Source organism: Hippopotamus amphibius, chromosome 1 (genome assembly GCF_030028045.1).
Source record: "Hippopotamus amphibius kiboko isolate mHipAmp2 chromosome 1, mHipAmp2.hap2, whole genome shotgun sequence".
NCBI lineage: Eukaryota > Metazoa > Chordata > Mammalia > Artiodactyla > Hippopotamidae > Hippopotamus > Hippopotamus amphibius.
The window spans coordinates 183270013-183285844 of NC_080186.1; the positions used below are offsets into that span (position 1 = coordinate 183270013).

General features: G+C 36.5%; 1 protein-coding gene across 4 annotated transcripts in view; it reads left to right on the top strand.

Annotated features, from left to right (window-relative positions):
- The window catches only part of PGGT1B (protein geranylgeranyltransferase type I subunit beta), a 58405-nt gene that overhangs the window by 23137 nt on the left and 19436 nt on the right, over positions 1-15832 (top strand). For all 4 annotated transcript variants that reach the window (XR_009053999.1, XR_009054003.1, XR_009054002.1 and 1 more), the window contains exons 6-7: positions 5119-5164; positions 11576-11760. Coding sequence is in view for 1 of the 4 variants with exons in the window: in XM_057737188.1 (XP_057593171.1) it covers positions 5119-5164; positions 11576-11760 (231 nt within the window). In the remaining 3 variants the exon portion in view is untranslated. The remainder of the gene's footprint in view (positions 1-5118; positions 5165-11575; positions 11761-15832) is intronic.

Consider the following 15832-nt stretch of genomic DNA (forward strand, 5'->3'; position numbering starts at 1 on the left):
AAGCCCGTGAAGGTAGAAAGAACAAACCTAAAGGAGTTTTAAGAGGAAAGGAGATTTATGTTATAGACAAAGGTGGGTTATATGCATTTTGGCATGAATATTGCAAAAATAATACCACGTTTTCAGTGCACTGTATTTGGAGGATGCAACATGTTGATTCGCCCTGTTATTGATGACATTAACTTTGATCACTTGGTTAAGGTGGTGTATGCCAGATTTTTCTCTGTAAAGTTAGCATTTCTCCCTTTGTAATTATTTAGTGTCTCATGGTGAGATACTTGGAGACTGTGTAAAATATCCTGTCCCTCATCAAACTTTTATCCACTGGTGTTAGTATGCATGGATGATTTCTAGCTCTATCATTCATTCTGTAATTATCAGTTAAAATTCTACTGTTAACAAAAAGTTTTCCCTTCACCTTTATCTATTTACTTATTTAATTTCAGTATGGACTCTAGATTCTTCTTTTATTCAACTGTCATTATTTATTTTAATGTTGTCCCAGATTCAGCCCGCAAAATCCTGTTCACGCAGGCTCTTGTGCCCTTTTGATATGTTGTCCTTTTCATTCTTTGAGCACCTCTTTGCTTTCTGGCACAAGATATTCCAGGTTCATAGTTTATTTTCCCAGCCTCAGCTCTGAAATCTGTTGTTTCCTCAAGGACTTCTAGCTCTTCTTATTGGAGGGTGGTGTTTAGAAACCAGGATTTGGGCACAAAATGTGCTCATTGGTACTGGGATATCATTGCTTCTAGCCCTTCTCTCAGAGGTAGGAAATGTATATGTATACACAGGCATCCCCCATACACATATCTATATCTTTTTCTCTGTCTGTCTATCAAAAACCATGAGTTCATACTAAAACCTCAAATTTTAATCCAAGACCACTAGGTTCATTTTAATCTTCCTCATTTCATTTGTAACTCCCTTCTCAGACAGTGACAGACCGGGCTCCTGTTATCCAGAATGCATTGGTTCTCTTTGTTTATAGCCTGAGGGTGTATAGTCAAAATGTTATATTTAAGAAACACTTGAGTTACCTCTTTTATTCCCTCCACCACCACCCCACCCCCAACCTTTAGTATGTTTATGTTATTTATTTGAAATAAAGTTGTTTGTTTCTGTTTGGATTCTATTTTAGGATTCCCCCCACCCACCTTTCTTAATTTTATTACCTTAGTAAGTGAAATATTAACTTGGTTCTGAAAATTATAACTATACAAAAAGTTATATTCATAGGTGTGTAACTCACAAGGGATTCCTGTTCCTTCTATCTCCACCCCCTTCCTAATTCCCATGTTTACCACCTTGTTCCCATTCTGTATGTAAACATTCTCATTAGTTTTTGGGTAGTCCAGTAATACTTCTTTTTGATTAACAGATATGTACTTTTTTTTTTTTTTTTGGAGTATAGTTGCTTTACAATGTTGTGTTAGTTTCTGCTGTGTAGCAAAGTGAGTCAGCCACATGTATACATATACCCCTCTTCCTTGGATTTCCTTCCCGTTTAGGTCACCACAGAGCGAGATATGTACATTTTAATTTCTCCTTTCTTACTCACAATAGTAGTTTTTTGCAGTTTGCTTTCTTCACTTAACAATATAGCTTGAAAACCACTCTATATCAGGTCATAGAAATTTTCCTCATTCTTTTTTTTTTAACAGCTTCATAATACTCCATTATGTGCACGTCATAGTTTTTTCAACTGTTCTATATATAGGGTACATATTTTCCAAATGCGAACAGTGTTGAAATTAATACCTTCTGCAGGTGTGCTTATGTATTGCTGGGGAGGTATCTTCAGAATAAATTCCTAGCAGTGGAATTGCTTGATCAAAAAGTAAATGCATACATCAGTTTTATTAGATATTGCCCATTTTCTCTCCAAAAACTGTGAACCAATTTATTTTCCCATCAGTATATAAGAGTGCCTATGTCCACACAGTTTCACCAATAGAATGTGTTGTCACACTGTTTTTACTTTTACCAGTCTGGTGGGTGAAAAATGATATCTCAGTGTGTTTTTAATTTGCATGTATTTTGTTAGGAGTGAGATTGACCATTTTCTTAACTTTAGAACTGTACAGAACCAGGCCACAGGCCAGATTTAGCCTGCAGTCCCTAGTTTGCTGACCCCTGCTTGTAACCCATTATTTTTCCTTTTTCTTTAGGTATTCCAATTTTGTGTATTTTCTTTCTTTATCTTTCATTTCAGCCACTTTCTCTCTGACCCTTTTCACTTCTTTATCTCATTTTTATTCTCTTGGCTGTTTTCAGCCTTTTTAAAATGTCCCTTATTATCTTTTCCTGAAATCATTTTTATTTCTTGCTACTGTATATCCTTTTCATTTTTAAACTTTAAATCTCTTTTCATATTCAAAGTGCAGTTGAGTTTAGGGTGCTGTATTGCAGTTTTCCTTTGCTTTGTCACTATTTTGGGGAGGTGAAGTCAGATTTTCCTATACTGAGATGTTTTCATTCTGATTGATGTGTTTTCATCTCAGAGTTACTTTGTGTAGATTTGTCTTTTTCTGTTTAATCATTAGTGGGTTTTTAAATTTTGCTCTTTGGAGTTTTCCTTTATTATCTGATCTTCAAAGGGCCCCTCCTCCCTTCCTTTTTAACTGTCTTCACCAGAGTTATGCCCATTGAACGCTGCCACCCTGACTTGCACACTCTACTCGGTCCGCTCCCTGTAGTCAGTGCTCAGTGTTACTAGAGCTCCTACAGTACACACATCCTCGCTTTGCCTGGTAGTGCCCGACTGTAATGATGGTCATGCAGGCTGAAATGATGCAGGGTGATCTTAATCATCGGTGGGAAAAATGACACTTGTTCTGTGACCTTTATAATTTTTTGCCAAAACAATAAAAACTTTTACTGTCAGTTATAAATGTATAGAGAATTTTTTAATGGTAAAACCAATATTTATTTATTAGTACACTGTAATTTAAAACATTAGCAATATTGAAAATTAAAGTGTTTTCTGTGTAAAACATTCATTAAGAGTAGTTTGAACAGCGCCCCTTGTCTTCTTCTCGTTAAATAACTTGGAGCAGGCATCTTTTCTGTGTTGGTAAATGATCATACTCTTTTCTGAGTTTGTATCAGCTTCCAGCATTTTGTCCTTTCCGTTTCCATTGTTGTGAAATATCTGAGAGTTCCTTTTTTTTTGTAAACATTTTTTTAATTAATTAATTTATTTATTTATTTTATTTTATTGGCTGTGTTGGGTCTTTTTTGCTATGCGCGGGCTTTCTTCTTTTTAGTTGCAGTGAGTAGGGGCTATTTCTTCGTTGTGGTGCGCGGACTCCTTATTGCTGTGGCTTCTCTTGTTGCAGAGCATGGGCTCTAGACGCGTGGCCTTCAGTAGTTGCAGCACATGGGCTCAATAGTTGTGGCTCACGGGCTCTAAAGCGCAGACTCAATAGTTACGGCGCATGGGCTTAGTTGCTCTGCAGCATGTGGGATCTTCCTGGAGCAGGGATCGAACCTGTGTCCCCCGCATTGGCAGGCAGATTCTCAACCACTATGCCACCTAGGAAGCCCCTGAGAGTTCCTTTTATGTGAAGTTTTGCCAGCATCACTTCTGTAGAACATCTTCATCTTTTTCATCACAGCCACTTTCCTAAATCGTGTAGGTATTTTGCCTTGACTTAATTTTTCTGACTGCATATCTAGTCTCAAACAGCCAGCACTGTCATGATAGCTGTTTCTTCTATTACTGTTTGATCTCATTTTCACTTTTAGTGTTACTGCTTTTCATTTCTTTACAGCACTTTCATCTTTGGTGGCCAGTCTCCTTTTTTGGTTATGACTTTTTGTAAAACATCATGTGGGTTTATCACTAAAAAACAAAGAGACAGCACAACCACATACGTTGCTGTGTGTGAACTGAATAACGTGTTCGATAACCAGTTATTAACAGACTTTGAAAAAAGTGATGTGATTGGTCACTGATTGTGATACACATTTATTATTTATGTAGTGATTTGTGGACTGAGGAGCTAGCAGCAAATTTGTACTTTATGCAATTGCTCACAGTTAATATACTGTTTATTACTGAAATTTGAACCATACTGTGTTACTTAAGCCATGGTACCTGGAATTTGTGTACATTGAAACTGTGCAAAGCAAGGATTACTTGTATTTCACACTTAAGGTGGCCTTTCCCTCTGAGCCAGTGATTTTAGGTAATCTCAGACCTGCCATCAGCTCCCCTTCTCTTTCTCCCTCACAATTTTTCATAGATTGCCCTTGCTCTCTGCAAAAGTGTGTCAGGAGTGTGGGATTTTATGTTTCTTTTTCTATAGACAGGTCATTTGAAGTTTGAGCATGTCTTCTAGCTTTGATAAGGTTTCCATTTTACGCAGTTCTGTTCTTATCCTGTTTTGATTTTGTGGGATATGTGGGGAGATTCAAATTTAGTCAGGTACCATTATCTGCAGCTACCCAAAAGCCTCAAAATAGATTTGTGTTTATAATGTTATATGAGTATAAAATCCTTATACTTTCCTTAAACTCATATATATTTGCAAGTGGGAAAGGAATAAAGCTTGCGGCTTTTTATTGGGTAGAAATTAAATACACAGGTGCCATCTTTGAAGAGACTATTCTCACAATATGCCTAGCATATGCATTTACTGATTTGGCTTGGTGAATAAGACAAGATCATGTACTTGAAAATGCCTACTTCATTGTGCGAAAGAGTGCTTCCCCCCCTTTTATTTATTTATTTATTCGTTTATTTATTTATTAATAAATCTTTATTGGAGTATAATTGCTTTACAATGTTGTGTTAGTTTCTTTTGTACCACAAAGTGAATCAGCTGTGTGTATACATATATCCCCATACCCCCTCCCTCTTGAGCCTCCCTCCCACCCCACCCCCATCCCACCCCTCTAGTTCGTCACAGTGCACCAAGCTGATCTCCCTGTGCTATGCAACAGCTTCCCACTATCTATTTTACATTTGGTAATGTATATATATCAGTGTTAAGGAGTGCATATTTTGAAAGCTATAAAGGAGAAATAAAATTAAATTGAGACAAAATTAGCATAATGATAACATTTATTTATTACTGTCTCCCTGTTAAACTGAACATTTTTTTTTTTCAGTCCTATGACAATGGGTTGGCACAAGGAGCTGGACTTGAATCTCATGGTAAGGCATCTTAAAATAAATGACCATGTAGTTCCTTTTGTTCCTTTAAATAACATCATGGTATCTTCAACATGTAGGACCTCAGAAGTTTGTCTCAACCCTTGATGCAGCCTGATTATCTTCTTTCCTACTTCTCTCTGCTGACACTGTTGTGCCAACTTGAGTCTCTTCTCGGTCAGTAATCATTTAGAGATTATTCAGACCAGAATGTTCAAACAGTATTTTCGAGTAATCTTTTCACCTGTTAGCTGCATGATAACATCTTGGGATGATTTAAGATATTGTTAGAAAACAGCAGGTTTTCTTCTTTGGTGTCATACTAAAAAACTAAATACAGAATATTAAACATGAATCAATGAATTTGTGAAGAAAAAAATTTTTTACCTTCATTAATATAATTGTCCTAAGTCATAGTGATAAAACACTTTGCCACATAGCATATGTTCACTACATACATTAATACAATCTCTCCTCTCACTTTTTTCATCAGTTTTGGCAGAACCAGAAGAGTGAGCAGTGTAGTCACTTAGTTCGTCAGCATGTCAGTAACCTGAACTCTTTCAAGTGGAAAATATCACATAGAAGTAAATATACTTCCATGCTCCTTTTTAAAAACAACCAAAAAAAAGAGCCAGGATCAGGGAGGCTCTATGAGTGAAATACTTGTTTGTCTTCATCACAGCAGTGTTTTTGTGCTCACCTGTTGTGTCCATCCCTCTGCTAGCATGATAGAGTAGAAAGAACACATCAGTATTCAGGTCTCAGCCCTAACACTAGCTTTGCAACTTAGGCTCTTCACTTAATCTCTCTGAGGATTTCCTCATCAACAGAGTAGAAATAATTATATCTTTCTTTAAGATTATTGTTAGAGATATGAGGGAAGCTGGTTTGTAAACTATAAAACGTATAAAAATTTTTTAAACATATTCCTTGCACTTCCCCTAGGACCTATCCTATCAGGTATCTTCTCCCTCTCCCACATTTTCACTTCCACCTTCGATGGTATTTGTAGAGTATATGTGTTACTAAAGGGCTTATAGAAGACTGTCTTGGATTTTCTCTGAAGCCATACTATAATTAGAACATCATGATTCTTATGTGTATCTGAGTCTGTATGAGACTGGGGGTGGCGATAGCAGTTATGTCATTTGTCATCACCACTTGGTAAGGAGGGATATACTTATAGTTGCACAAAGAGGAAATCTGGCATCTGTAAGAATTTCTGAGAAGACAGGGTCTGGGCTCACTGTTGTGAAGGATGTTAACGGGCACTCTGGCTGAGGAGGTACTTAGCAGTGCAGTAGACGTGTGGAACAGACACTGTTGTTCCCCAGAAAATGGGATTACATTCTCTGATATATGAAACAGAAAAGGCCACTCACACATGATACTCTGATGGAAAAAAGTCTTGCTGAGTCACACAAGTAGTGATTTTGAGTCAGTATGACTCGAATAGGATTGCACTCAACAAGATCATCATTGATGGACTGTGGTTCATGCCCAAAAGCTTACATCTTCCTTTTACCTCTCTTTTTGGTTTGATAGGTTTAAAGTCTAAAGCTCTAGAGGAGGGCTTCCTACTCAGGGTGCCACAGTATACTGTGTGCTGCAAATGGGCTGTAGACCTGCCAAGCTAGTGCTCCCTCAGCCTTTGGGGCAGTCAAGACCTGGGTGTCTAGAGGTGCTCCTATTTAGGTGGCCTCTGGTCAGGAGCACGCTCCTTAGGGCACTGCTGTGTGTCCTATAAATGTTGGACATTTCCAGTGTTCTTGAGTGCTGTAAGGTTAGATAGGCTGAGAAGTACAACTCTAGAAGGCTTTGGTATAGCCTCCCTTCCCTATCTTATCAGTGTCTACACTGACAAGAGAAACCTCTTTCTACAAAATAGTCCTGCAGTTTGGGCACTCTGTGAAGTCATTGTGTTCTCCTTTTTTCTCCTTTTACTGTTAATCTTTTTAGCATAGTGGTCCAGGTATACTGTTTGCCCTTCAGTATAAATGGCTTGTTCTTTAATTTTTCTGTGTAAGATTCAGCAACTTAAATGAAATTTTTCTTTTGAAGTCATCAATGATCTACATTTCAAATCCAGCGACTTTTCCTCATTCCTCATCTTCTATTTATTGAAGCAATTAAAGCTGTTACCTTCTCCCCCTTCTTTCTTGAAACATCACATTCCTCTTCTTGTCCTTCTTCCTGACAAGTTGTTTCTGGCTCCTTCACCATTTTTGTTTCTTCCTCTTGCCTCTTTATCTTACTTAATGAGTCCAACTTTCTTTTCTTTGGATCATTCATCTTTCTAAATATCAGGACTCTTATACTTGCTATTCTTTCTATATAGAATCCTCCACTCCCATCCCTAGAAAACATCTGGCTTCATTTCACATCCTTCAGGTATTGGCTCAAATGATATTTTTGGATAAGCTCGCTTCTTAATATTGCAAACCACCCACAAACACACCTCCTATTTAGAATTGCAAACCAACCACATATACATACCCCATTCTCTATCCCCCTTTCTGGCTTTATTTTTCTCCATATCACTTATATTTTATTTATTTGTTTATTGTCTGTCTCCACATAATATATGCCTCATGGGAACAGAGGTTTTGGCCTGTTTTTATTCACTGTTATATCTCCCACACCTGTACCATGTAGCACATAGATGAATGGACTCACAGATGGTTCTCTCGTACGAATCATCACTGGGGTGATGGCACTCACGTTTTGTCTCCAAATCTATACTGTTGCTTCTGAGCTGCATACCCCTTTTGTGTGTGGCTGCCAGGCATAGCTACCTTTATATCTCTCAAGCTGCACATTTTTAAAAATCATCATTCTCCTCTTTCCTTCCTCCCATGTCTGTTTTTGCTATTCAGGAATGTGGAACTATGCTCATCTACCGATTTTTCAGAGAGCCAGAAGTCCAGAATTCGGGGTGTTTAATCTCCTGTTTTGTTTTTTGTTGTTGTTCTTAACTTGCCAGTCACACCAGTCCTCTGTTAGTCACCAGTGTATACTCTTTTACAGACTTAAAAGGAAAAGAATTATTTATTAAGCAGCTGCTCTGTGCCAGCTACCATTTATTCTTACTTAATCCTCATATCAGCCCTCTGAGAGTGGACATCTGTATTAGTCAGATTCAATCAGAAACAAAATCACTATGAATATTACAGACTAGGAATTTATTATAGGAGTAAGATTTTACATGGTTATGGAAGAAGATGAAGAAGCAAGGCCCTGAAAGGGGTAGTTGGTGGATCAGGGAAGAGGCACTGACAAGCTCTCCTGAAGCACTGGCACAGGTGGATGAGTGAGACCTTGCAAGGGGAATCTGGAGAGCCAGGCATGTGCAGCTGCCAGAATGTGACTGGAGGGCTGTTGCTCTTACATCCATTTGTGGGCCTGATGTCACTAGAGCAAGAAGCAAAATGAACTTGGATTCCAAGTATATGGGAGAATAAGGGCAAGCTAGACTCTCACAGACCTCTGCCCTTGTCTCTTACTTTCTGTGACCACAACCAGGGCAATGGCTGCTGCTTGACTTCCACCTTAGAGATCTCACACAGATTTCTCTAGCTTCAGACCATATAAGGAAGGGGATTCTGGGAAACAGCTCTAGCTTAGCCAAGTTAACACAGTACAGAACCACCACAGGAATTATTGTCGTTTTACTCAGAGCAGGTGAGTCGTCTACCTAGGAGGCTTACATATCAAGTAAGTGTCTTGAAATCCTGTGCTTGCTCAGCAGTACCATTCTGTCCATATTTAAATCTCTTAAGTTTAATTCTCCCTGGTCCGGTGCCAGCCTTGCTTTGTAGATGCACGTGTGAGAGATCCCTTCCATGCGCTCTAGGTGGCAGAGAAAATGTATTCTACAAATGTTCTTACATGCCTTTTCACCACAGGACTTTGCTAATATTCTTTTTCCTTTACTTGAAATGCTTCCCCTTTACCTGCTTCTCTTCATTTACCTTTTCTTAAACTTCTGATTTTACCCACCTTTCTATGCCTAGTTTCACTGTCACATTCATCGTAAAGTCTTTCGTCTCTTGTGTCTGCTAGCCCTAAGCAATCTCTCCCTTTTCTGTATTCCTGTAATACTTAATTCATACCATCTACCTCTGTTTACCTTATTTTCTGTTAGATTGTAAGCTGATCGTGTTTTATTTATGTCATACTCCATATGCCCTTGAACATTGTAGGTGTTCAGTAAATATTTGATGAGTTGGTTATACTGTGTTCCACTCTGCATCCCAAACGTGGGAAGGCTGAATTTGGAATGTGTACTTCTGCTACAGTTTGATATTTCTTCATGTGCTTTTCCTCCTAATTCTGCAGTCTAAATGCTACTTAATATACCGTTTTCTTTTTCTTTTTACTTCAACTGCTTTTCTCCAACACCTGCTTAGCCTTTAGCCCACTTGTCACGAAAACTAAAGAGGTACAGTGTACCCTTCTAGGCCATGATCATCAAATGTTATGATTCTATTTATCCTAGTGATTCTTTTATGATAGTACAGTTTTAGGGTAGAATGTTTGTGTGCTTTGGAAGAATTAGATTTTCCTCCTTTGCTAGGATTGAAACTACTTTTTCTCTTGAGATTCATAATGTAAAAGTTCAGATATATTAATTTAATTCCATGATTCTTTTAAAATATCGCTACTCCTTAATCCAGAAGAGAAGTATTAAACTTTATTTGGCCTGATTTCATCTAAGCATTCAGCTCCCTTGAGTCTACCTCACTTTATCTTTTTCATGTGTTTAAGAGTAAAATGGTATATTTATTTGTGTACCTGTTTACTTAGCTTTCTGCTTTAGCTGTATGTTTGTTGACCATCTTAAGTTAAACATTTCAAAGCACATAAATTCTTTCAGATTATTTGGTAGATACAAATAGATACTAAAAGAATGTTTAAAAATGAGCCGTAAAACCTTATGGGAGCAAAACGTTAAAATATAAGTAAATCATAGCAAACTGAGCCAGAGTCAGGAACACTTCCTTTTCCCTGCAACTGGGAGAACTGGGGTAGTTTGTAAAGAGACGACCAGTGCCCTCCAGTTGTGATTTTTTTATGACTGAGGTATTCTGTGTACATTAATTATCCACATAACTGAAGCATTTCACTTTAGGTAGCAAACTTTCAGCAATTTCAGATGGAAGTCTTTCTCTTATTGTATGTGCCTTAATATTCTCTTACTCTTACATGCCTTCGATAAAGAAGGTTATTTTCATAACCTTCTTCAATCAGGGCATAATGAACACAATTTAATCTTTTCTTGATGAATTCAGATCATTATTATGAGAAGGAATTCTTAAATTGTACTTTAATATAATGACGTAATATTCTTGAAGTTTTTTGAAGCTTGTAGGAATCATTGACCTAATCCTCTATAGCCCCAAAAGGATATTCTAATTGAGTTCTTGTGCCTGCTTTTTCTTAATGTGCTTATTGACAGAATGTTATCTGTCTTTTCTTACTGTTCTTATGTCTGCCTCTAACACTCTTCTAACATTCTACTTTTAATCCAGGGTTTTAGAACTAGTTTTTTAGAATTGTTTAGACAGGAACCTCTCAGGGATAAATGTTGATAAGTAAATTTTAGTTTAATGAATAGACTTTGTAATGACTATGTGTGGCTACTCAGAGCCCAAGCTTACTTCAGAAATTGTCATTTTAAATATCTGGTCATTTGGGCAAAGTAAAGAATATTTTTATTTTGAATTGTGCCAGTTTGCTTTAAAAAAAATCCTAACAGTTATTTTGGAGAGAAGCAATTGAATGCATATTTATTTCTTGGTAATTCTAAAGATTATGTACTTTCTCTTAGAGACTTTATATTTAATGATGTAATAATACCTGAAGTCATGGCTAGCTTATCATGAAAGAAAAATTGAGACTAGGAGGTCATTAAAGGGAAATAAGATTGATAGTTGCTAAATAGAAGTTATTCTAAAAGGTTATAATAAATTTGTTTTACTTTTAATTCTCTCATGACTAACATAGATCTCCCTCTTCCCCCCACCCCTTGAGAAAAATTCTGAAGACCAAATAGTTCTTACAGTGACCCTTTTATTTATTTATTTTTATTTTTATTTTTTAATGTGATAGCTGCCTTGCATTTTCTAGAGAGAACACTCACTTTTCCTTTACCAGAGAATACAGCCACGATTTGTAACACCAAAAGGAAAGTTACAGGATGGGGCATGTTAGGAACAATCTATTTAAAGAGCTGAAATTAATAGAAATCACTAGGTGAAGTTGTAATAAATTGGAAATATAATTGTATTTTAATTTTACTTTTATTTCACTATTTTCTAGAATTGTTTAACCTTTTTTTCCTTCAATCATTTCATATTATTTTCCTAGACATCTAATAAGTTTAAAGTATTGTGTGATTTTAATTAACAGGAGGATCAACTTTTTGTGGCATTGCATCACTGTGCCTGATGGGTAAACTAGAAGAAGTGTTTTCAGAAAAAGAATTGAACAGGATAAAGAGGTGGTGTATAATGAGACAGCAAAATGGTTATCATGGAAGACCTAATAAGCCTGTCGACACCTGTTATTCTTTTTGGGTGGGAGCAACTCTAAAGGTAAGAGAAATAATAAAAATGAGAAACCTTTACTCTTTGTTAATAAAAACTGTGTTTAAAGGGTTTGGTCTTTTAATGTTGATTAAATATTGTTAGATTTAGGCCAAAAAGTTTTTCCTGTCGCTCTGGCAGAGTTGGTCTCTGTATGGTTTTTCCACAGGATTCAGTTATCTGTTGTACCACTTAAAAATTTCTATTCTTACAGAACTCTAGTGTCCCAGAACCTATGTAAGAAAGTAGGCGTAATAGCATAAAAAACTTGTACCTGAAACTGATTGGTAGTCTGCCTAGTGGGGAGATCTGTCCAAATATGCCAGTAAAGGATTTATGGGAAAATATTATTCTTAAAAGATAAACCATGGGTCATTCCTTTAAAAACCATTTAAGGTTTTCTATTTTGTATTAATTTATTTGTGTAAGCCTTCTGAAATGTATTGATTAATATGTTCATACATATTCCCCATCTCTGCTTTTGATGTACATAAATCCATAAGGTTATTAGCCATTGAGTACCCACTAGTTGTCAATATCTTAAAATTGCCTTTTAACCTTTAAAAAGTATCACCTAGGCCTGATATTCTGGAATCTAACAAAAGTCTATGTTCATCATCTATATACAGTAAGTCCCCTGCATAACAAACAAGTTCTGTTCAGAGAGCGTGATCGTAAGTCCAATTTGTTCCCAAGTCCAATTTGTTCGTAAGTCCAACAGAGTTAGCCTAGATATCCAACTAACCCAATCGGCTATATAGTACTGTAATAGGTTTATAATACTTTTCACACAAATAACACATAAAACACACACACACAAAAAGAAAACATTTTTAACCTTACAGTACAGTACCTTAAAAAGTACAGTAGCACAGTACAACAGCTGGCATACAGAGGCTGGCATCCAGTGAACAGGCAAGAAGAGTTACTGACTGGAGGAGGGAGAAGAGGTGGGAGATGGTAGAGCTGAAGGCTCGTCAGCAATAGGAGATGGAGGGCAAGCTGCAATTTCACTCATGCCTGATGTTGATGCCATAGGTTCTGGTTCCTTGCTGGATTCAATTCTATCTACCCTCTTGAAAAACGTTCCGGTGATGTCTGGGTAGAAGCTGTTTATTTCTCGTCATAGATGACATGGTAGCACTGGATTGCATTCTGAAGAGTTGCTGCGAGCTTTGTGTACTATTGTACTTTTGGGTCCTGTGCCTCAAAAACTAAGTGCCTCCTCAAATAAAGAAAATCCCCTTGCCATTTCCTGTGTTGTGAATCTCTTCAGTTCTTCATTTACTTCTTCCTCTTGTCTCTCTTTGTCCTTTCTCTGGGCCTCCAATTCCATCCGGTCTTCATTAGTAAGGTCCTCATATTGTACAGCAAGGAGTTCAGTGAAGTTGTCCTTTTGCAGATCTAGCTTGAAATAAGGATACTGTACTCTATACAGTACTGTACAGTAAAGAACACAAAAAGCACAACCACTTGTAGAGGATGCACTCATGTGATAATGCACGTGAACTGACATGTGATTGGACATGTGAATGCATGTTCGCATCTTTGAAAGTTCACAACTTGAAGGTTCGTATGTAAGGGACTTACTGTAATATCCTAATTTTTTCTTTTAAACAGAATTCATACGTGTGGTTGAAATGAATTAGAAAACTAGAATGATTTAAAATGAAGGCAGTATCTTCTGTCTCTCTTATTTTAGTGCCATTCCTCAGGTGCACCATTTTAATTTTTTTAATTATGGAAAATTTCAAACATACTCAAGAGAGAATAGTGTATAATGAATTCTTAATATGTTCATCAACCAGTCTCAGCAGTTTTCATCCCAAAGCCAGCCTGCATTCATTCATATACCTCCCTCCCCCTCACAGTATTATTTTAAAGCAAATCCCAGATACCATTTTTTATATTATCTGGAAATTCTTCAGTGTAATCACTAAACAAGAATAGCTTTTTAAAAAAGGAACTGTAATGTTATCACTTATAAAAGATCAGCCATAATTCCTTACTATCATTAAATATCAAGTCAGGATGATATATATTTCCTGTTGCATCACATCAAGAGACATATAATCTCTGGTTGTCTCTCCTTTTGATCAAAGGGCTCAAGAGTTGTCAAAACTGATTTATCCATTATAAAATTCCCTATCAGTTTTTTTTTGGTTCACTTTTTTTTGTGGTGGTAAAATATACGTAATGTTACATTTATCAGTTTAACTATTTGTAAGTGTACAAATCACAGTGTTGTATAACCATTACCACTGTGTATACGCCAAACATTTTCATCATCCTAAACATAAACTCTGGTCATTAAATGATAACTCCCATTTCCCATCCCTCCAGCCCCTAGTAACCTCTGTTCTACTTTCTGTCTCTGTGAATTTGCTTATTCTAGGTATGTCATATTTGTAGAATCATATAATATGTGTCCTGTGTCTGACTTATATTTCTCAAGCTCCATCTATATTGTCACATATATCAAAATTTCGTCCCTTTTTATGGTTGAGTAAATATACCTGTTGTGTGTACGAGGGTAAGTCAGAAATTATCCACACTCTGGCTGTAGAATTTATAGAAGTTTTAATATAACCACGGTGCAGATAATTTTTGACTCACATTTTGTTTATCTGTTCATCTGTTGATGGACACTTGGATTATTTCCACCTTTGGGCTATTGTTAATAAATTGGCTTTGGGCATTGGTGTAAAATAAATATCTTTTCAGTCCCTGCTTTCATTTCTTCTGGATAATTGCCTAGGAGTGGAATTGCTGGATTATATGGTGGTTCTGTGTTCAGCTTTTTGAGGAACCACAAAACTATTTTCCACAGTGGCTGCACCATTTTACATTCCCACTGGCAATGTATAAGGGTTCCAATTTATCTACATTCTCACCAATACTTTTTTCTTTTCCTTTTTTTTTTTTTAAAATAATAGCCATCCTAATGAGTATGAGGTGGCATCTCATTGTGGTTTTGATTTGCATTTCCCTAATGATTAGTGATAATCGAGCATATTTTGGTGTGTTTATTGGCCAAATGTGTATCTTTTTTGGAGAACTGTCCAATTTATCTATTTTTTCTTTAGTTGTCCATGCTTTTGGTTGCTGGTCCATGAAATCATTGCCAAATCTGATGTTATGAAGATGTTCTCCAATGTTTTATTCCAACAGTTTTATAGTTTTAGCTCTTGAGTTTAGGTCTTTTACTGACTTTGAGTTGATTTTTATATATGCTATAAAGCAAGGGCTTCAGCTTCATCCTTTTATGTGTGGATATCCAGCTTTCCCAGTACCATTTGTTGTAAAAACAGTTCTTTACCCATTTGTCGAAAATCACCTAATGATGTATGTGAGAGTTTATTTCTGGGCTCTCCTTTCTATTCCATTGGTCCTTACTGTTTTAATTACTGTAGCTTTGTAGTAAGTTTCAGTGTCAGGAAGTATCAGTCCTCAACATTTTTCTTTTTGAAGACTGTTTTGGCTCTTCAGGGCCCCTTGCAATTTCATGTGAATGTAAGGATTGGCTTTCCTGTTTCTTAGGGAAAAGGCTGTTGAAATTTTGATAGAGATTGCATTGAATCTATAGACTGCTTTGGGTAGTGTTGACACCTTAACAATATCAAGTCTTCTTATCCATGATGATGGGATGTTTTTCCATTTATTTAGATCTTTAATCTCTTTCACCAGTGTTTTATAGTTTTTTGTATATGAATCTTTCACCTCCTTGGATAGGCTCATTCTTAAGTATTTAAATTTTTTAGAAGCTATTATAAGTGGAATTGCTTTCTTAGGTTCCTTTTGGATTGTTTGTTGCTGGTGTATAAAAGCTTCATCATCTTCTTACGGAATGGTTTTAGCAGCCATGGAGGATTATTTCTTAGGTCCATTATGTCATTGGGGGTTGTTAAATGGTGATGTTCTATCATTCCCTCTAAATTTATTAACTAGGATTCTTTTATAAAGAAGAATTTCACTTTATCTTAAGGTATGGTTGTACAGAGAAAGACAGATGATTTTTTCTCTTAATTTTAATAATGTTCATTCAGTACAGTGAGTTGGTTCCCTAGCATCCTCTAAAGTT